This window comes from Gossypium hirsutum, chromosome D13, assembly GCF_007990345.1.
Source record: "Gossypium hirsutum isolate 1008001.06 chromosome D13, Gossypium_hirsutum_v2.1, whole genome shotgun sequence".
In the NCBI taxonomy this organism is placed as follows: Eukaryota; Viridiplantae; Streptophyta; class Magnoliopsida; order Malvales; family Malvaceae; genus Gossypium; species Gossypium hirsutum.
This window is the reverse complement of record NC_053449.1, coordinates 6,346,297-6,367,376: the sequence shown is the minus strand read 5'-3', so window position 1 is coordinate 6,367,376 and position 21,080 is coordinate 6,346,297. Positions and strand designations below refer to the sequence as shown.

General features: G+C 31.9%; 2 protein-coding genes across 4 annotated transcripts; one reads left to right on the top strand and one right to left on the bottom strand.

Moving 5' to 3' along the window:
• Positions 1 to 9,675: 9,675 nt before the first annotated feature.
• LOC121225721 (guanosine nucleotide diphosphate dissociation inhibitor At5g09550) lies at positions 9,676 to 16,895 on the top strand. Its single transcript, XM_041110145.1, has 14 exons — positions 9,676 to 9,890; positions 10,854 to 10,916; positions 11,044 to 11,127; positions 11,371 to 11,478; positions 11,601 to 11,773; positions 12,143 to 12,254; positions 12,443 to 12,523; positions 12,627 to 12,689; positions 13,083 to 13,184; positions 13,295 to 13,419; positions 13,692 to 13,902; positions 14,641 to 14,715; positions 14,857 to 15,946; positions 16,470 to 16,895. Exons 1-13 carry the CDS (start codon positions 9,804 to 9,806, stop codon positions 14,905 to 14,907), a joined length of 1,335 nt encoding a protein of 444 aa, XP_040966079.1. The 5' UTR covers positions 9,676 to 9,803; the 3' UTR covers positions 14,908 to 15,946; positions 16,470 to 16,895.
• A 753-nt stretch (positions 16,896 to 17,648) lies between these two features.
• On the bottom strand, positions 17,649 to 20,402 carry LOC121225723 (uncharacterized). Of its 3 annotated transcripts, none has more exons than XM_041110146.1 (6): positions 20,013 to 20,402; positions 19,827 to 19,922; positions 19,698 to 19,738; positions 19,077 to 19,194; positions 18,599 to 18,679; positions 17,649 to 17,953 (listed from the first exon to the last, which is right to left on the bottom strand). In XM_041110146.1, exons 1-6 carry the CDS (start codon positions 20,211 to 20,213, stop codon positions 17,897 to 17,899), a joined length of 594 nt encoding a protein of 197 aa, XP_040966080.1. In that variant the 5' UTR covers positions 20,214 to 20,402; the 3' UTR covers positions 17,649 to 17,896. The 3 variants fall into 3 exon arrangements, with proteins under 3 accessions (XP_040966080.1, XP_040966081.1, XP_040966082.1); XM_041110147.1 differs by having other exon boundaries at positions 19,077 to 19,156; positions 19,681 to 19,738; positions 20,013 to 20,328; XM_041110148.1 differs by having other exon boundaries at positions 19,077 to 19,156; positions 20,013 to 20,328.
• Positions 20,403 to 21,080: the final 678 nt, after the last annotated feature.

Here is a 21,080-nt window from a genome sequence, read left to right as displayed (position 1 = left end):
AAAAATATTATTAAACTCCATAAATCTCACTGTTTTTAATCTCAATTATAAAAGTGAGTACTTTTGGATTGGGTTGTGCTTAGCAGAGAACTTGTGTTCCTTACACTTCAATTTTTTGATGAGGAGAAATTTAAAGACACTGTTTATAATTTTGCTCTTATTTGTGCGCTCTTTGTTTTTGTTCTTTTCTTTTCTTCTGTCTTTTTATAATTTAAATCTTTTAATCTGTTCATGCATTTTTTTATATATTTAAATTTAAAAGATTGGAGCAAGAGTCGGGATTCTAAATATCTCGCCTACATAAAATATGACTGTTAGATATTGAGGAACGGATATTTGCAGTAAACTGTGATAGAAAGAGTTTAGTTTCTGTTTGTTTTATACAATGAATTGAAAAGTAAAACTGTCATAGAAAGAGTTTAGTTTCAGTCTTCAATGGTATTGATGCACATGCTTTCTGTCCTTATTTGCTTTTAACATGATATTTTATTTTATTGAAAAGTAAACTGTCATGTAAAAGAGGTTGCAATGTCCTTATTTGTTTTTCTGTTTTTAGAAGAACACAATATATGATTGGCCATGGTTTCTGTTTACAGCTAAAGATCAGCAAAATAAGGCTACAAACAGCTGGTCATTAACTTATTCGACACGCAGAAATATATATTCTTTAAGTAGCATATGTGAAGTGAAGCTTTTATTTGCCTAACTTTATGCACTGCTTCTCTCAGACCAAATTCCTGGAGGAGGATTCTGGTATTCATTCTCCTACAAAGCATCTTTTAACTATTCAAAATTTCATATACAGATTAATTCTCATTGTAGACCCTCTACATAGTTTATTTAAAATAGGGTCATGGTTGATTAGATTTATGGGTGTCTGAGTTGATTTAATGTAACTAGTCAAGGCATAGTTTTGTGTTGGGAAATGATGAACACAAGTGCTGGTCTTCTTAGGAAATTTGTTTAAGATCTGATGGCCTTCCTTATAAAGTATTATTTTTCTTTGGCAAGGGTCTCTTGGCATGGTCTTTATAGGGTATAACAATTGCCAACGATTGCCAATAATTGGCCTCTCTAAAGTTAAAAGTCAATATTGTTCCATTAGTACGTAAATCTTGTTTTATTGGGAGAACAATGCTTCCATATAAAGTGCTTCCATGAATCATTCTTCTATTTTCACAAATTTTGAGATTTGTTTCTGTAATTGGAAAAATAAAGGTTAAATACTTTTTTTTAAATTAGTATTTTTATCAAATTTTGCTTAAAATTTGTTAAATATTTTGTTTGCCCGAAAAAATTGCTTAATATATATCATATGTTTATTAAATTTATAATATTTTGCTTCTAAAATAGAGATGGTTGGGGTTTAATTAGTATTAACGATGTAACCATTTATATTTTTTAAGTACAAAAATTAAATTCCCTTAAAGTATGAACCTTTTAATGCATATTTTTTATTTATTTAGGTAAAGATATATTTGATTTTATTTAAGAATGAATAAAAAATAAAGGAATACAAATTAATTAACCATTACAGAATCACATTACAATGGCATTGTATTCAAGTGTTTATCAAAATAATCATCTCAACTTTTAATATAATAACAGATTTAGTTATTAATATTTATATTCTCTTATCAATTTGACCTTTATTTTTTAAAAACTAAATTTATCTATTAATTTTTTTAAAAAAGAGTTAAATTTTTTTAAGCTCCATGTATACTTCATGTTAATATTATAATATTTGTCTTATATATCAAGTCAATAAATAATTTAAAAAAATAACATGAAATACACGCAGATAAATACAATAATTTATCTTATCATTTATTTATTATGTTTTTTTATTGAAACAGTGAACTGGATCCCTACAAAAGAAGTATTTGATAGGCTCATTTGAATTGCCTAATCAAAAAACTCCATTTTAAGCTCTCCTTAATTGAATTTATAAGAACCTCGTATTACTTAAATGTTTTAATTTAATACAATATTTTTTTGAGATAAATCCATGTTAGTGATTTGAATAAGGCATAATATCTTACATATCTCATTGTGATATTACTAGCATGAAGATAATTAGTTTGGATATGTTTCATTTATATTAGGTTAATTTAATAAACAAATTTTAAATTTTTATTAATGTTAATTTATTCAACTTAACAAATGAATATAAATAAACAAAGATCCAACTCATAAACTATTTATTTACAGCCTTAAATTTATGGAATAAAAAATTAAGATTAATTAATCATATTATAAACATTGAGATATAAATTTGAGCATAACATAAAAATTAGAATTGAAATTTGACTTATATCTATTTAGATCACTTACGTAATCATATTATAAACATGAATTAAATCTATTTAGAACACTTAAGTAACCATAGTTTATTGTCAACTTTAGACTTTAAGAACTACGAAATGGATAAAAGTTGGATAGATTTGTCAAGGGTAAGCAACGATTATTGAAATGGAGCATAAACTTTTCTAAATTTTGCATTTCAAAATGCAAGCCAAGAGAATATGATTCTTTGCCCGTGTAAGAAGTGTGGCAACATCAATTGGCATATTCATGAAGTTGTCTACGAACATCTAATTGTTGATGGCTTTATTCGGGGTATAAAAAATAGATTTTCCATGGAGAGTGTACACCTTGTAGAACCTCTTCAACGATTAATCCAATTTATCTTCATAATGCTTACCATCAGTTTGTTAGAGAAGATGACATGGAAGGTATGTTGCGGGATGTATTTAATATGCAATCATGGTTTGCAATCGTTTCCACTTGAAATTATTGCATCTGATGATTGTGATATTGGTGTAAATGCTTTTATCGAAACGGGAAGAAGTGCACCTGATGAAGAGCCAAATGGAGAAGCGGCGAAGTTCTACAAGTTACTTAATGAAATGAATGAAGAACTTTATGAGGGATCGAAATTTTCAAAACTGTCCTTCGGCATTCGTCTTTTTCACTTAAAATTTTTGGGAGGGTGGACCAGAAACTCTTTTACATTGCTGTTAGAGTTTTTGAGAAATGTTTCTGTTTGCAAAAATCCTTTATTCATGCAAAGATATGAAGAAACTGATAAAAGATTTAGGCCTTGGGTACGACAAAATTCATAGTTGCCAAAATGACTGCATGTTGTATTTGGGTGATTGGAAAAACCAATAGTCTTGTCATGTTTGCGGTAACTCTCGTTGGATGAATAGGAATGCAGAAGATGTGAATGAGGATAAAGGTAAGGCACAGTTAAGAAAGAAGCTAGTAAAGATTTTGTGATATTTTCCACTAATACCAAGGCTTCAAAGGCTTTTCATGTCGTCAAAGACAACTGAGTCTATGAGGTGGCATCGTAATCAACAAACCGGTGATGGATTATTAAGGCATCCTGCGAATTCTTTAGCTTGGAAATCATTTGATAGTAAATTTTCAAGCTTTGCAAGCAATCCTCGAAATGTGAGGCTTGGGCTAGCATCTGATGGATTTAATCCTTTTAAAATTACGAGCACTTCGTATAGTACTTGGCCTATAGTGCTTATTCCTTACAATTTGCCTCCGTGGATTTGCATGAAGCAATCTTCTTTTATCTTATTTATGATTATCCCTAGAGAGAAATGTTTCGGGAATGATATTAACATTTATATGCAGCCACTTATTGAAGAGTTAAAACAGTTATGGGCGGGTGTTGAAATATATGATGTATTGAGAAAGAAGAACTTTTATTTACGTCCAGCTTTGTTGTGGACTATTAATGATTTCCCGGCTTATGCTAATTTATTTGGTTGGAGAACAAAAGGATGTTATGCTTGTTCTTATTGTACTACGCAAGCATATTTGAAGTGGTTATATAATGGGAAGAAGTTCCCTTATATAGGCCATCGTCGGCGGTTAGATGGAAATCATAGATTTAGATTTTAGAAGACTCTATCTGATGGTACTGAAGAGTTCAGAGAAGCTTCTGAGCAGACCATTGGATCTGAAATCTTGTTCATGTTAAAATATATCAATTTCAGTTATGGGAAGATTAATCAACCACTCAACACAGAAACAAAGAGAAGACCGAGGGAGGCGTATGTTGGCGATGTTGACCGGCAGAGCGATGATAAATCTGATAAACAAGATGATCCTAATGAGGCAGACTTGTGGAAAAAAAGAAGTATTTTTTGCCTTATTAGGAGCATCACATTTTGCAACACAATCTCGATGTCATGCATCGAGACAATTCTGAATGTTGATGGAAAATCAAAAGACAATATTCAAGTTGACTTGATCTAGTTGACATGGGAGTTCAACATGATCTTCATCCCCAATTACTTTTGAATGGAAAATCTCGATTGTCACATTCTATTTTTGCAATGTCGAAGAAAGAAAAGGAAGTGTTCTGCACGGTGTTGAAGGATATAAAGGTCCTAGATGTGTATGCATCAAATATATCTCGATGTGTGAGTCGTAACGATCGAAGACTATATTCCCTAAAATCACATGATTATCACATCTTGATGCAAGATTTACTGTCAGTTGCTTTACAGTGTTGTATGTGAAAAAGGTGATGTCTTGTATAATTGAACTATCCAATATAATGAAAGCTATTTGTGGCAAAGTTTTGATTGTTGAAGAACTTGAGAAAGTACAAGATCGAGCCGCCTTGACTTTATGCAACTTGGAGAAGATCTTTCCACCTTCGTTTTTCACAATTATGGTGCACTTGCTAATCCATCTCCTTTATGAAGCAAAACTTGATAGACCGGTTTTCTATCGATGGATGTACCCTATAGAGAGGTGCTAATTTATTTGCAAGTTTTCATTCATTCATGAATATACCTTTAATTACAACTTTTGATAATGTTGTATATCGTGTTTAGGTTCCTGTGCAAATTGAAGTCTTATTGTCGTAATAAGCGTTATCCAGAAGGATCAATTGCTGAAGGTTACTTAGCAGAGAAGTGTATGACTTTCTGCTCTAGATATTTAGAAGATGTTGAAACAAGGCTGAATAGACCAAGTAGAAATGTTGGGCTAACTAATCATTACTTAGCTAAAACTTATTTATTTCGAAGTTATGGACAACCAATTAGTAAACTTGAAATTGCACACTTAGATGATAGATTTTGGGTACAAGCACATCAATATGTTCTTTTTCACCACGATTCAATTGAACCATTACGCAAGTAAGTTTTAGAATTTGATAAATATTCATCTTTTTAATTTGTTTATCTTCTAACCAAATAATTCACTTTTTAACATAGTGAGTACAAACAAGTCTTGAGATCTCGTTCACGCTCCTGAAGATTACAACATCGATAGATTCATAAGTTATTCACAAAATCTTTTCATGAATGGTTAGTGCAGGCGGTATGCAACTGAAGTTTTCAATGACAAATAATAATGTTTTTGTATAACATTATAATTAATCAATGTACTTTCAATTCAATAGGTTTGGAGTGGAAATGACGTCAACGAAGAAGTTAAATGGTTTTCCCAAGGTCCGAGTAGAGTAGTAAAAAGATATACTGCCTTTCTCATTAATGGATTCAAGTTTCATACAAAATCTCGCAAAAGATTGAGGATGACTCAAAATTGTGGAATAGTTGTTAATTCTTCAATTACAAGTTATGCTAGTGCTAGAGACAGTAATCCTGTTGAGGGAAATGTGGAGTATTACAGACTTTTTACGGACATTATTGAGTTAGATTACTATGGCAAACAGAAGGTGGTCTTATTTCAATGTGATTAGGCTGATGTCAATACTGCTCGCGGAATTAAAAAAGATCAATTTGGTTTTACAATGGTAAACTTCTCTCGATTAATTCACATTGGACAACAATTGATAGACGAGCCGTATGTATTTTCTTCTCAAGTCAAACAAGTTTTTTACTCGAAAGATCCAACTAATGAGGGTTGGTACGTTGTACTCCGTAACACCCCTAGAGACTTGTTTGACATGAGCAATGGAAATAGAGATGACATCGACGAAAGATCAGAAACTTTGCCTTTTCCAGACCAAAACTTAAATGAAACTATCCTTGGTACTAGTACACAATTTTAATGGGTTCGCCAGGATTTGAATAAAGATATTTACGAATCATGATGTAGTAAGATTTTACAATTTTTTAATTATATGTAATATTATAATTTAAATCTTGATCTTGTTAAGTATTTCAACTATTTTATATGAACTATTATTGTTGTAATTAGTTACTAATATTTCAACTATTTTATGTGTATTGTAGATAATATACCTAGAAGAAGATTGCGAGATTTAAGTATCATTCAAAATCCTCCAAATTCGGAAGAAACAAATAGTGAACAACAGATTGCTATTGGATCTTCGAATGTTTCGAATACAATTGACGAAACTGTAGAAATTCAAAGTAATGTTAACTTTAATTTACATGCATGTTGACTTTTATTATTGATTTTTGTTTAAAATTCTTATATTATCGTATACCAATTTTTTAGCTGAAAGTGGTGGGAGACGCAAAACTCGAGGACGTACGCTATTAAAGGATTTATACAATCTAAATTTTGTGGAGCATGTCAAAGTATCTAGAAACAGTCATGGTCAGCCATTGGATCAGAAGCTCGACTTTTAGCAGGATACTTGGGCATTATAGCACGAAATGTCAATCTGTTGCCAATCAACTACGAGTCATGGCATCATATGTTTGATAGTAACAAAAATCAAGCTCTCGATAACATTAAGGTAATAACGTGAATGTAATTTATAATACTTTGGTTTAAGTTTCATTTATATTTACTTTCTAAACTTGTGTTATTTGCAGGAGAGATTTGCTTTAGAGGTCTCGGATAATTATGTGAAGAAGGCATTAGGAAAGAAATGGAGACACCATAAAAGTACTTTAAAGAATGAATATTTTAAAAAAAATATAAGCCTCGAAAAGAAATTGCGAAATGTCTCGCCGAGAATGTTGAGGTACCAATGGGAAGATACAGTTAGATTTTGGAATTCAAAGAAAGGATAGGTATTACGTATTTCCAAACTCTTATAATTATTTTGGTTTATAGTATTTACTATATACGTAATAATATTTTCATAATGTAGGATCATGAGCGAGTTGGAACTACAAGTAGGCAAAACCAAATATTCACACGCACAACTAGGTCGAAAAGTTTTACTTGTGTAGCTGATGATGAGGTATTTTGAATTTATTAATTGTGTCAAATATTAATTACTTTCTACTAAATAATATTTTTCCTACTATATTACAGGAACTGTCGTCTGGTCAAAAAGTTGGACGCCTTCAGCTATAGAAAGAAAGATGGATCTCTTATGACTACTGAAGCTATAGAAATTATGGTATATTTACTTAATAAAATTTGAATTATTTTAAATATTTATCATGTTTAATTATAATGGTTTAATTCGTCGTTTGTAATGCAAATAATGCCAAGTTATATTGAATTTGTTTGATTATATATTTCGTTTCTAAATCATTGATTGATTTATTAGGAGAAACTAAAGGATAAAAGGGCGGGTATGAAGCGATCGCTTCAAGTGATAGTTTTGTTAATTTGGACGACATTCATAATCGAATTATTATTGAAGTTTTAGGTCCTGAAAGGTATGGTCGGGTTCGATTTCAATGATCTTTTGTTAACCTAACCCAATATTTTGGATCCAGCTTGCAGCAATACATGCCTTTGGCGAATCAGGCTCAAGCTGAAGTTCAGAGGTTAAGAGACCAGATGGCTCAGATGCAAGCGAGCACAATTGAGCAAATTGCTTAACTTAAAGTAGAGGCAGCATTGAGAGAAGCAGAGCTCAAAGAAAATATAATGAACTCCAGCTACAACTTAAAGCGAAGGCAGCAGCGAGAGAAGCAGAGGCAACAAAAAAATATGACGAACTCCAGCTATAGCTTCAGAATATGATGAAGATGTTTCAATAGTCGCAGAATCCGCCATTTTATACTTTTATTTTCTTATTGTGAGAATATCTTAACAATATAACTTTCGAATATAATATATTTTATTATTTCATTTATTAATTTAGATCATATACATATTTCCTTCGTAATAGTATCATTTAGATTTAAAGTTTTTGGTTGGATTTGATATTACAGGAAATTATGTTGAAAATTCGAGTTCTATATGAATTAAAATGGTTTGGTAAAATCTGCTAAAGCTAGTGGTGTTTTTCCCACAAACGCCGCTAAATGTCATGTTCTTTAACGGCATTTTTATGAGAAGCGCCGCTAAAGGTCATATTCTATAGTGGCGTTTTTCCAAATAAACGCTGCAAAATTTAGCGGCGCTATTTATAGCAGCATTTTTTGCAGCGCTTATCAAAACGACACAAATTGTTTTAACAGTGCTTATAGGCCAAAAAACACCGCTAAAAACCTGTTTTGTTGTGTTTATGGGATTTTTTTTCTTATAACATTCATGTCTTGGATACATATATTAATATGTGGTACTAGGGATCACAATTTGGATTGTGAATTTGAATATTTATAGATATTATATTAATTCTTTTTTGAATTTGAATATTACAAATATTAGATTTTTTTATTCGAGTATTGCATATTTAGATTCGAATTTAAAATTACTATTAACTATGGATTCAGAGTAAATGTGAATAGATATATTATATATTCACTATCTGAATCTGCATTGCTTATTTAAATAACTTATGTCAATTTGGATTCGGATTTCTAAATTTGTTAGTTACAAAATGCTTATAATTTTGATTTTATATTTATAAAAAAGAGTTTTAATGGATTTGAATTTGTATCTTTGCATATTTGAATATTTGAAAAATGATTCAAAATTTTGAAATTGATTTTTTTAAAGAATTTGGATATTTGACATAATAGTATTTAATTCAGATTTAGATATTAATACTCAGATAATAAATGGATTTGAATTCTTAGGTTGACTTGTATATTTAGATTAAGATGATTAAAAAAATGCAGGTGTCTGAACCAATTATCATTTTTAGTAAGTATAAATTTTTTCTATAATTCGAATGTTTAGATTTTTTGAACCATCCATGATAATTTTGATCAAATGACCTTTGTTTTAAGAGTTTTGAACATTATTCAATAAAGTTTTAAAAATTTTCTAATAAATATTTTAAAAAACTAAATTTTCAAGTAAATAAAAAAACAATTAATAACTTTTATATGGTATTTTTTTAGAAGTCAAATTATGTTATTAGTTCTGGTAGTATGCATAAATTACGAATTTAGTCCATGATCTTTAATTTGATTTTTTTTAGTTTTCAAATTTTGAAATTCTGTTTTAATTTTTTAAATATAATTTTTATATAAAAATTTTAAATTATTTTCATTATTTTAAATATAAAATATTTATTTTTACATCATAAAAAATAAAATTAAATAAAACTAAAATTTAATTCAATTTTTATAAACATATTTTTTTTAACTTATAACACCTCATTGTAATCAATTTTGGATTTTTGGGTGTTAAATGAGAGAGATTTGAAATGTTGATATTTTATAATAAAAGTTTGGAGTTGATTAAATCAAGTTTTTGAATTTGGGCTTAAAATCTTGACAGTAAAATACAAGAGGTGGCCGTACATCCGACGCGCTTAAAATCGCGTGAATTTAGTACTTTCCGAAAGCGTTAGTCTCGTTACTTTCCCGCTATAGAACTGTTCCAAACACATAACAGAAATAATAATAATAATAAAATAAAAACCCGATTTTCTCTCATTTCCATTTCGCTTCAAAATCCTTCTCTTACAGAAAAAAGAAACACAAACAAATAAATTAAGAAATCTTAGAAGAAAAAAAATCTGAGGATTTTCAGCCATGGATGAAACATACGATGTGATAGTCCTAGGTACCGGCCTTAAGGAATGCATTCTCAGTGGTCTTCTCTCCGTTGATGGACTCAAAGTACCTCTTTCTTAATTTGTTTACTTTCATTGTTTCCACGTTTCAAATCGTTTTGCAATCTAGGATTCTTTTCTTTTAAGCAGCATCGGCACTCTTCTGGGTGTTTTTTGTTTTCATATATGATTTCTGGGTGTTGGTTTAGGTTGATAAAAGGAAATGGGTTAGATTTGATATGTTAAAATCAATGTTACCTTGAACATGGATGGATCCGATCTACTTTTATAAGATGTAATTTGATAGGGTTAGTCCTTTCCTATTTGTTCAGTAGAAACGTGGGGATATCCATTCCTTCCAAAGAAATCTTGAAAAAATGGTTTGTTTATCGTCTCCGGATCGAGTTGGGATTTTGATTTTCATTATTGTCGAGAGCTCAGCTGGAGGAGAGATTTACAAAGTAGGAGAACTTCATTCCTACCATTCCTACTAAGGAATTTGTCATTGATAGGATTTGAATCTAAGTCTTATATAGATACCATATACGACTGATTCGATCTTGTTCTGTGAATCTAGTTTTAGTTCGAAGTTCGAACTCTCAACAAAGTTAAAAATAAAATTTTAATTCAACTTTAAAAAAAATATCGACCGATCGAAAATGCTTAGCACTAACGATATTTCAAAAACATTTTTAATAGTCGATGCTATCAACAAAACCGAATGTGGGAATGTAAAAACTTTCTGGATCTTAGATATTTGAGTTATAATTCTAAATTAAAAGAAAATTTTGAAGTTTGTGAATTGTTTGTTTTACTCAATAATTTTATAATATACTAATGGCAGTGCCAGTTTTACTGAATTAGATCACTAGCGTACTTGTATACTAATTCGAAGATCGTTGGGGAGATAGCGATTTACGGTGGTTAAATAAATTATTATTATTATTATTATTATTATTATTATTATTATTATTATCAATTTTGCATTAATGATTGAGCTGCTATCTAAATTATCTGCATTTCAAAACAGGTTTTGCATATGGACAGAAATGATTATTACGGTGGAGAGTCTACTTCTCTTAATCTTGTGCAGGTCACTTCTTTTCTTTTTTTAATTAAATGATGGGATTTATAATTTTGTTTTTAACCTTTATGTAAAAGAACCCTAACTATATTGGTTTCATCTGACATTTTCTGAAAATTGTATTTGTTCTGTATAGCTTTGGAAACATTTCAAGGGAAATGACAAACCTCCAGAACAGCTTGGCACAAGCAGGGAATATAATGTTGATATGATTCCCAAGGCATGCAAATTCAACCTCTTTGTTACTAATTTTGTAGTTTTCATCATTGCTTAGTTGCCCTACTGTATGCATATAAATATGTTGTGTTGGGGGACTTCGTTCAAAGTGTGCAGTGACACACCAATTACCAATGAGTATGCCATCTTTGTGCTAATCAGCAACTTACCAAGGAGATAGTGTATACCATCTTTGTGCTAATTAGCCATGTTTTATGATGAATTTATGCTTAATTTTGTTTCACAGTTCATGATGGCCAATGGCAGTCTGGTTCGTATTCTCATCCACACAGGTGTTACCAAGTATCTTAACTTCAAGGCCGTGGATGGCAGTTATGTGTATAAAAAGAAAAAAGTAAGAGTAGCATTTTCCTTTTTCTTTTTGGTAGTAGTGTTTGTGTCTAATAGTTAGCGTAAATGTCTTTCTATCGGCTTTAATGACTTGAAGCAACTTGAAGCAATTATTATGACTTGCAGATCTATAAAGTTCCAGCAACTGATGTTGAGGCACTGAAATCACCATTGATGGGGCTGTTTGAGAAGCGCCGTGCCAGGAAGTTCTTCATTTATGTCCAAGACTACGACGAAAACGACCCAAAATCTCATGAAAAACTTGATCTCAACAAAGTAACAGCGAAAGAACTTATCTCGTGTGTATCTCATCCTTATTTCCCTCTAAAAAGCTTTGCTCTCCCACTAACGTTTACTATGAAATTAAGAACAGTATATGCAATGCAATGGCTATAAATCAGTGTTTAGACTTGTAGGTTAAACTTTCTTCATAAATTCTGATCTAAATGTTGCTGTTTTTAACAATTTTTCTCACACAAAAAGGGAAAATGTTTGATTTTTTTATCATGAGCTTTGGTTTCTTTCGCCTGGCTTTTTCAAGGAAGATGATATATTTGAGGGATCAACTCTTCTCTTGATCATTAATATTGCTTACACTAATTGTCCTATCCCTTTAGCTACTATGGCTCTCAGTTTACTGGTCCTGTTTTGCTGATTTTCCAATGTAGAAAGTATGGACTTGAAGATGATACAATTGACTTTATTGGTCATGCCTTGGCACTCCACAATGAAGATAGTTACTTGGCTCAGCCAGCTTTGAACTTTGTTAAGAGAATGAAGGTAAATGTTTGTTTCATGTCATATTTCATCTTTGTCACACAAGTAATGGTTGATTCTTAAGCTCCATGTTCCATACCAAATAAGTTTTTGCTTAGCATTAAATAAACTATTTAATCATATTCTTCAGTGGAAACTTCTACATTTTTTAATCACAATCTTCAGAGAGATTATGCATTTGTTTTGTAAAGCTCTATGCAGAGTCTTTGGCACGATTTCAAGGAGGATCTCCTTATATCTATCCACTATATGGACTTGGAGAATTGCCTCAGGTATGTCTTTATCTGTACATACACACACATATATAATATATTACATTATAGTTTAACAGAAACAATTGTTGTTGGACTTTGTTAATGGGGCCTCTTTTGGCAGGCATTTGCACGTTTAAGTGCTGTTTATGGTGGTACTTACATGCTCAACAAGCCAGAATGTAAGGTAAATTTCTCAGAACATTTGCAAACCCAGAATTTAGTTTTGTTTGTCTTTATAAAGTAATAGTAAGCAATTAGTGATTATCATGTTTAAGCTCTCCTTTGAGTCCTTTAGTGGTCAGAAGGTCATATAGTGTCAAGCAGTATTAGGCATCAATGGTGCACCCATATGAGTTAACTTATATGGTGAATATCTTATAATTTGTGGCCATATTGTTCGGACTCTTTATTTATTTTTCAAGTATCCGTGTTTGACACTGATGTTTGACACACATTCAAACATCGGTGTGGGTATTTCTACTTAACAAATTGGTAATTATAATCAGAGCTGATTTGCAGATGTCTTTACATTTCTCTTGTGAATTTCTTATAAAAGCTCTGCTTTTTGGAATTGCAGGTAGAATTTGACGGTGATGGGAAAGTCATTGGAGTAACTTCTGAAGGCGAAACTGCTAAGTGCAACAAAGTTGTTTGCGATCCATCTTATTTGTCTGATAAGGTAACCTCCGATGACAAAACCATGTCACTCACTCTCTTTTTTCCTTTAGGAACAGATATGAATCCTCGAGAACTATACTTTTCCTTTCATGGTTTTTTCAAATACAACAGGTTAAGAAGGTTGGGAAAGTTGCTCGTGCTGTATGTGTAATGAGCCACCCTATCCCTGATACCAACGATTCTCACTCAGCTCAGGTTATTCTGCCTCAGAAGCAACTCGGTCGTAAATCAGACATGTATGCTGCTAACTCTCTCAACTAGTTTCAAACTTTTACCTTCTAGAATGAGTGGCTAAAACATAAATACCGCTGCAAATCTGATATGTTTGTATTTATAGTTTTCACTCTATACATAATTTGTTACAGTTTTAGCTTCACCAATTGAGTCTTTTCTTCGTTGTAAAAGCCTTACATTGTCTGTTCATATAAATTTATATCGTGAATATGTTCAGCAAGCAAACAAGTGTTATAACTCCCTTAACTTTCTGATGTTTATTTGGGTACTGCAGGTACGTCTTTTGTTGCTCCTATGCTCATAATGTAGCTCCCAAGGGAAAATACATCGCTTTTGTTTCAGCTGAAGCCGAGACTGACAACCCTGAGCAAGAGTTGAAGCCTGGGGTTGACCTACTGGGATCTGTAGATGAGATATTTTATGACACTTATGACAGATATGTGCCCACTAACGACCATCAAGCTGACAACTGCTTCATATCTGCTGTAAGAAGACTTTAATCTCTATTACTTTTGCTTATTCTTTGGAGTAAATATCGAAAGTAAAGTACGCAAGGCAATGTTTTCCCTTGATTACCTTCTTGTCCGTGTACTATTGAAAGAATATTAAGACAAACTTGTGTTGATACAAGGTGGGTTAAGGAGGAAGCAGGTTCACATGGTGGTTCGGAGAGCCTCTGGGAGGTTGATGTGTATTGGGTGTTGAGTTGGTGGGAGATAGGACTATTAATTCCCTTCGTTGTGGGGCTCTCTCCATATAGGTATCTTTCTGTAAGGGAGTTGTTGGCAGAGTCATGGAAGGTTCTTTATAGGTGCTCTTGGACGTGACTAGAGATGTATTGTCCTGTTAGAGGTTGTCGCGTGGGTCACGATGTGATTTGCGAGGACCAATATGCCCCTGCATGAAAAGCCTTGCTGTATGAAAGAGGATTAGCTAGCAAGGTCATCTTATTAGATATTTGTTTAATAGGCCGGTAGACTTGTTGGGTTTGGCAATAGCAGTTCAGCAAAGAGCTCCCTTCTGACAAGGTGTTAAGATTGTCCTTTTGGCGAGACTTTGATATTTGGCAAAGTCTTGGTAGTTTCCATATTTCCTCATTATTAGTTCCAACAACTTGCAAATAGACAATTAGCTCAAGACATGGATATTGTTTCTTTTGCGAATTGGTGTTCATTGTATATTGGCTTATACCCTTCATCTAATGTTGTTGATTCAACTTACAGAGCTATGATTCGACAACACACTTCGAGACCACCGTCATCGATGTGATGGAGATGTACACCAAGATTACTGGAAAGGTACCAGTTCCATCCCCCAAATATTCTTCAATTTCAATCTTTCGTCTTACTATATATATTTATATATATAATCTCCTCTTTAATCTGTTCTGCAATGGTTGATTCACACATACCATCAATTACTATTGTTTTCTTCTGCAGGTTCTTGATTTATCGGTGGACCTGAGTGCTGCTAGTGCTGCTGAAGAATGAAGCAATTCTTCAAACATTTTTGATCTATCAAGTAAAGCCATTAACAAAAAAAAAAAAGCCTTCAGTTTGTCTCATTTGTGTTTCACCAAATCTTTTAGATGAAAAACTCAAAGTATATTTGCATGTAATCTTCTTTTATTATTATTATTGTTACTGCTTTTAAGTGATTTATCCCAAATTCATCAGTGGGTTGGTGAAACATGTTTTGGACCAATATTATGTATAAGAGCACGAGTCACGATAATATATTCTTATTTTACCATATTATTGCATTAATTTTAAAAATAATTATACTTACAGGCTGTGTAGAATAATGTAGCTAAAAGATTTTTCTTTCTTTCTTTCTTTCTTTCGTTTTATCTTGAAGGATCTTGCATATTTTAATTCTTTACTAAAAACCAATGTTTCCCCAACTCTTCAATTTTTCTTGAATTATCCGTTTTTGAAACTAATATCTAATGCATATTCAGACATGGGTATTGAGATATGACGCTCCAAGTACATGAGAAAACTTTAAAGAATTGAATATACTTATATCAGACATATACTTGTCCCTGCATTCACACCCTTGTCCGAGTAACGTAGCCACCTACTTTGAAGTTCTTCTTGTGTACTTTTAAATAAGGATATAAACATTATGGTGTTTTGGCGTATCCTTACTTGTAGTTGTATCCATTAGACCTCATATACTGAATTATTCATGGAGACTTTTCTTATGTATCTATTTTCTTTGTAATATAATAGTCTAAATGCTTATACATATGCAAGTTGGGCTTTTGTTGACTATTAATGATATGATTTGGGGTTTTGCTCGTTGATAAATTTCTGATAGCAAGGACATGAATATCATAGTAATTGACCATTGATAGTTCTTTTTTTCCGTTGCAATTGCATTAAATTATTCTTCTTTTGGACCATTCAGGAAATTTTTTCCAGCTGGACACACAAGACCGATCATTTCCAGAGAATTCACTCAAGGACTGGGATTCCCTTCAACTCAATGCTCTTTTTTGATGATGAGGATAGGAACATACAAGCTGTAAGAACGAGTTTTCCTATCTTCTCGATTTTCCTGTTCTTTTTTTTCTTTTTGCTTTGCTCACTTGCTGGTATTTTATGATACTCCGGCTCTTCATTTTTCCTGAAACACCCATGTCTAGCACTTGTATCCAGTACATATATGGATATGAATATGGTGGGAATTTGACCCTCCTAGATCTCTCCAAGCATATGAAAAACTTGGGAAATTTGAGCATATCTGTGTTGGACAAATACCTGTTTAGGATATTCACATCTGAATCTGAGTAACATACTTAGTATTTCATGGGGTCGGATATTAGGATCTTACATGTTTATGCATTGTGGTTTTAAGGATCTTTTTACTTTTTCTTCGTTATGGTTATTGGTAAGGGTTGCCTTGGTATTATGCTTTGTTTCACTTAACAGTAGGGGCAGAGGGTCATTGGGGCAAAGCACCCCCCATTCATAATTTTTTTAAAATTTTAATTAGGCCCATGCCAAGATCCGCCACAGTGTAACAGAATTTGTAATGACGATGGCAGGTCTCGAAGATGGGAGTAACAAGTATATATGTGGGTGATGGGGTTAATCTTGGAGCATTGAGACAAGGGTTAACAGAGTTCACTGAAAATCAAAATGCATCCGAGAAGAACAAGCAGAGATGGCTCAAAAAATACTCCCAAAATTCAAGTTCATCTGAGAAGAAAGACCTGAAATGAGTATTATTTTATGTTGGCCCTTGGTCATCGGTATCAGAAAGAAACCAAGATTGTTTTACAAATTATGTGGTGGAAACTTTTTGAAACCACATTCAATACTATAAATTTAAAATGGTCTTATATGTATACCATCTTTGAATGTCGACTTCTACAGCATCCTATCATATGATTCTCCTAGTGATGCAGGTTAGCTATTTTTCAACCATTCTTACAAAGAATGAATGAAAGCTGATTGTTTTTATTTTTATTTATAAGTGAGGGGGTGTACAAGATGAAACTCTGTACTTCAATGTTAATCATGACTTAATTTTAACGGATGCTCGGTTGGCTATTATTTTTTATCTTTTTAATTTCTCTTTTGTTATGTCTGCCGGACTTGCAGCAGCAATGCTACTATTGTGGAACTAATGAGGATATTATGTCCCATGAGGGAAATGGGTCATACTTTTAGATGTAGTTTTTTTTAAATATAATTCACACTCATTTAAAACGCGTATAAAATTCAAATAATTTTTTTTTTATAAAATTCTGAAAAAAGATATAGCTTTTCCTAGCAAAAATGGAATGTGTGACTTGATATTCAAATTGAGCAACCTTGTTTTCAAATTTTTGAAAATCATAGTTGTTAAATCATCAATTGAAATGACATGGCAGTGCTAGTGAATTGACATAACGTTTGATAATTTAGTTTAATAAATTTAATAGCTAGTGTCTGGGTCAGAACTAAATTTTAAAAAAATAACCAAATTAGAGTATAAGTACACATAGTGAAATGACAAACAGCAGAATTTGACATATATTAAACTAAATTAGAGTATAAGGACACATAGTGCAATGACAAACAGCAGAATTTGACATATATAAATAATACTTTAAAAAAGTGATAAAACACAAGTTTTAAAAAATTATTTATATGTAACTCAACAGAAATTATGTTTAAGGATTCGTTGTGTCACTAAACAAAGAAAAATGATTTACACAAATAAATAAAAGACTAGAAAATGAAGGTTCTAATGAGCAAACTATTTTAGAAGCAATCAGAAAGAATAGTACACGAAATGCTGTTTCTTAGTATCCTACTTGAAGAAAGCATCAGAAAATATAAAGAGGATGAGAATGAGTACAAGGAAGCATCTTTAAGTTGAACCATTCTTGATGTCAGGTTCCTTACCTGTCTCAGGGAGAAAAAACTTACACACAACAAGGACATGATGTCCCTTTCTCCATTTGACTTAATCACCCACATTCTCTCATACCCTTTCTGCCAACAGCAATTGTTCAAGTTCTTCTCTTCTTCTCTCCAATTCCTGCACATAAATGTCCATGAGATTACGGTATTTGATGAGAAAATTAGTTCGCAGCTGTGATACTTTCACAGTATTGGCCTGAAATACCCTACAAATCAATACCGTATTGCAAAATCTCCAATATTCATTATCATGTTAAGGTGTTTATTGATAAGTTTCTTAGAAATGTTAACCAATGCCGTGTAATTAAGGCATCACTTTTTTCTTGAATTCAGCTAAAGTAAGCTATGTATTCAATGTTAGAAAATATCCTTAAAATGAACTGTTCAAGACTCCTGAAAGGTTGTGGGTCCGAGTGGGACTTAAGACGCGTAATGTCCTCCTCAAAGGAGTACAATTATTCAGGGGTTCGGGGAGTTCAGGAGTAGTCTAGGAAATGTATCAACATATATAATATTCCTTAATTGGTGCTCAATATCTTAACAACAATCACTGGTAACGCACGGCAAGAATGGGTTCTTACAGTTCATTTGTCAACTTAAGAACACTTGATTATAATGTGGTAGGAGAGGTTTGAATATAAAAAAGAAGCATCCAGAGTATGACTAGACCTCCAATTGATCAAACAAAAGAATACATAGATAAGAAATCATCAAGGCAAGATGTAGACCAAAAGGCCAGCTTTGAACAACTCTCATAGCTTACCTCCAGATCTTGAACTGCTTGTTCCCTTGTAATTTCCTTTTGCTGGCGAGAACGTTTGAGAAAGCCAATGCATAAGATTCCCTGACAAATTATTATCAGTAAAATCAAGGAGTAAACATAAACTCAACTCAAAATCACAGTTCTGAAGCCTTTGCTCAATTCCACCCCAAACTATATTTTATCAAGACATGAAAGTGAATGATAAACCTCAAACATCTCACTCTTTATTTTTCTTGAAGTAAACAAAGCCAGCATCACATTAGACACATTTTCAAGCATAGCTATGAAGATATGATCAAGGATTCCATATATAGGCACCATGACACTCAAACCACACTTAGAATCCAAGATTAAAGAAAAAAAGACATGGTAAATGTGTAATTCAGTTGAATATTCCTTCAAGCTTCCTATCCATTTTTAAGATAGGTGAACCTAGAAATTCTCAAAGCAACATAAGACATTAGGTTCATTATCTTACCGAGAAAACGTAAACTACACCACAGGCAAGGAGCATATAGCTTGCTATGTTCTGAAGAAGAACCAGATCCTTTTGCCTTTCTGTATAATCAGGGAAAGCTCTTGTCATTACTGCAACGCTGGAGCCAATAATAGCAAATTTAGAAAGAAATTAAAACAAAAAAAAATTGATTATTCAACAAAAAATTCAAAAATCAAGTATTACCGAGTAAAAAATTTGGTCTAATTATGAAACTCATCCCGAAAAATGAAAAGCTAGTCCTCTGCTTTAATTTGTTATAATTTGATGCTCATATGTTATAAAAACTGATAAGTCAGTCCAATTGTGTAACAATGTTAAAACTTATCATTAAACTGCTAACACGGAAATTAACAATTCATTAATTTATATGCAATAATTAGTAAAATTCAACATTTCAACAGCTTATATATATAACAAATTAGTAAGAACCAGCTGTTCAACTGGATTAGGTTATAAGTTTTTGTAAAATACGAGGACCAAATTCCAACAAATGAGAGTAGACTTCTCAGTTGTTGTAGAAGGATGAAATTCATAATTAGTAAAAATTTGGTATTATGGGGGGAAAAAACAAGAAAAATCTTACTGCAATATAAGACATACAAGATTTGCAGCATACCCCTACCAGCCCAGTACTCCAAAACCTGCATTTTAAAGTTTTTTAACTCAGCATTTGATGGTTTTATCTAAAATTAATTATCATTACATATTTGAGAATATAAATTCCCTAACCTTCCAGAACTTGATTATGAATCCCCATTCTGTTTCCGCCAGAACCACAAAGAAGGCAATTACAACAGCGTAACACCGAAAAATCCCGTCAAAAACCTATTTTTTATGGGTAAAGGAAAGAAAAGTGTCAAAATTATTAAGTAGAAATAAGAAAAGGAAAAAAAAAAAGAAACAGATTATACATACATCGGCTCCGTTCTTGAAAGACCGAACGGCAGAGAGAACATTAACGGCAATGCAGAGAATCGCAGTGAGAGACGTTATAACACTAAAACAACGGCAAACCACCAAAAACGGGTCGGGTCTGGACCTTAGTCTGGTGCTGGAAGACGCTCTCGGCAGCACTGGCTCGCCGCCGTCGCCTTGTGGATCTCCGCTTCTCGCCATAATTTGTTCACCTTTGATCTGAGGGGAAAAAGACCCCAAAGAAATCAAATCAATGAAACAATTTTTTCGAATCTCTTGATTAATAGGGATTTGAATAAACAATGAACTTTAGTTGTTCGTTGGGAAAGCGGGGGATACTTTCACCTGCTATTCAAGCCAAGTGAAGTCCGCTTCCACGTGTCGGTTGCTGAATGGGAGATAAACTGACAGCTGGCGGTTAAACAATACAATACTGAAGCTGACAACTGAGTCCATTGGATATTTGTGGGACCCGCGGAATAAGTATAGTCGCCGTCAGATTTCATCTAATCAAATGATTGGTAATCTAACGGTTCATAATTAACTGGCATGTTACTGTCCGTTATTTATGAGTTAATCATTAAAATTTGAGAATTTTTTTTAATGAATAAGATATTTAAGTTGGTTTTGCATTTCATAAAATATAATATTTTCAGGTCTCCCTATTTTAATTTTAAATAATTTCATTTAGAAGATCTAAACTTAATTTGTTTCATTGAAAATGATTTTCGAAAAATAATTTTTATAATTTTTATAATTATTTTATAAAAAGTAGTTTAGTCAACAAAAAAATAACTTATAAATTAATGAAAAATAAATATTTTTCTGTAAAATGCTTTATTCTTTTGAAAAGTGAAATTTATTTTCTAAAAAATATTAGTTTATTTTTATATAAAAATTAACTTAAGTTAAACTTAATATTATTATATTAATAATAAATTTTTTATTTTATTTTTAAAAAATATTTAAAATTAATAAAATATTATAATTTTCAATATTATTAAACATATTAATTATCTATATCTAATCATATAATAAATTATTAATATAATTTATTATTTTAATAAA

Bases quoted from the DNA above. Each gene is read 5' to 3' on its own strand.
- LOC121225721 (XM_041110145.1), top strand. From the start codon at position 9,804: ATGGATGAAACATACGATGTGATAGTCCTAGGTACCGGCCTTAAGGAA. The intron at 11,774-12,142 runs GTGTGTATCTCA...TTTCCAATGTAG, and splicing joins ACAGCGAAAGAACTTATCTC to AAAGTATGGACTTGAAGATG. The intron at 13,903-14,640 runs GTAAGAAGACTT...TTCAACTTACAG, and splicing joins ACAACTGCTTCATATCTGCT to AGCTATGATTCGACAACACA.
- LOC121225723 (XM_041110146.1), bottom strand. From the start codon at position 20,213: ATGGCGAGAAGCGGAGATCCACAAGGCGACGGCGGCGAGCCAGTGCTG. The intron at 19,739-19,826 runs GTTAGGGAATTT...TTTAAAATGCAG, and splicing joins TCATAATCAAGTTCTGGAAG to GTTTTGGAGTACTGGGCTGG. The intron at 18,680-19,076 runs GTAAGATAATGA...ATAATTTGTCAG, and splicing joins GTGTAGTTTACGTTTTCTCG to GGAATCTTATGCATTGGCTT.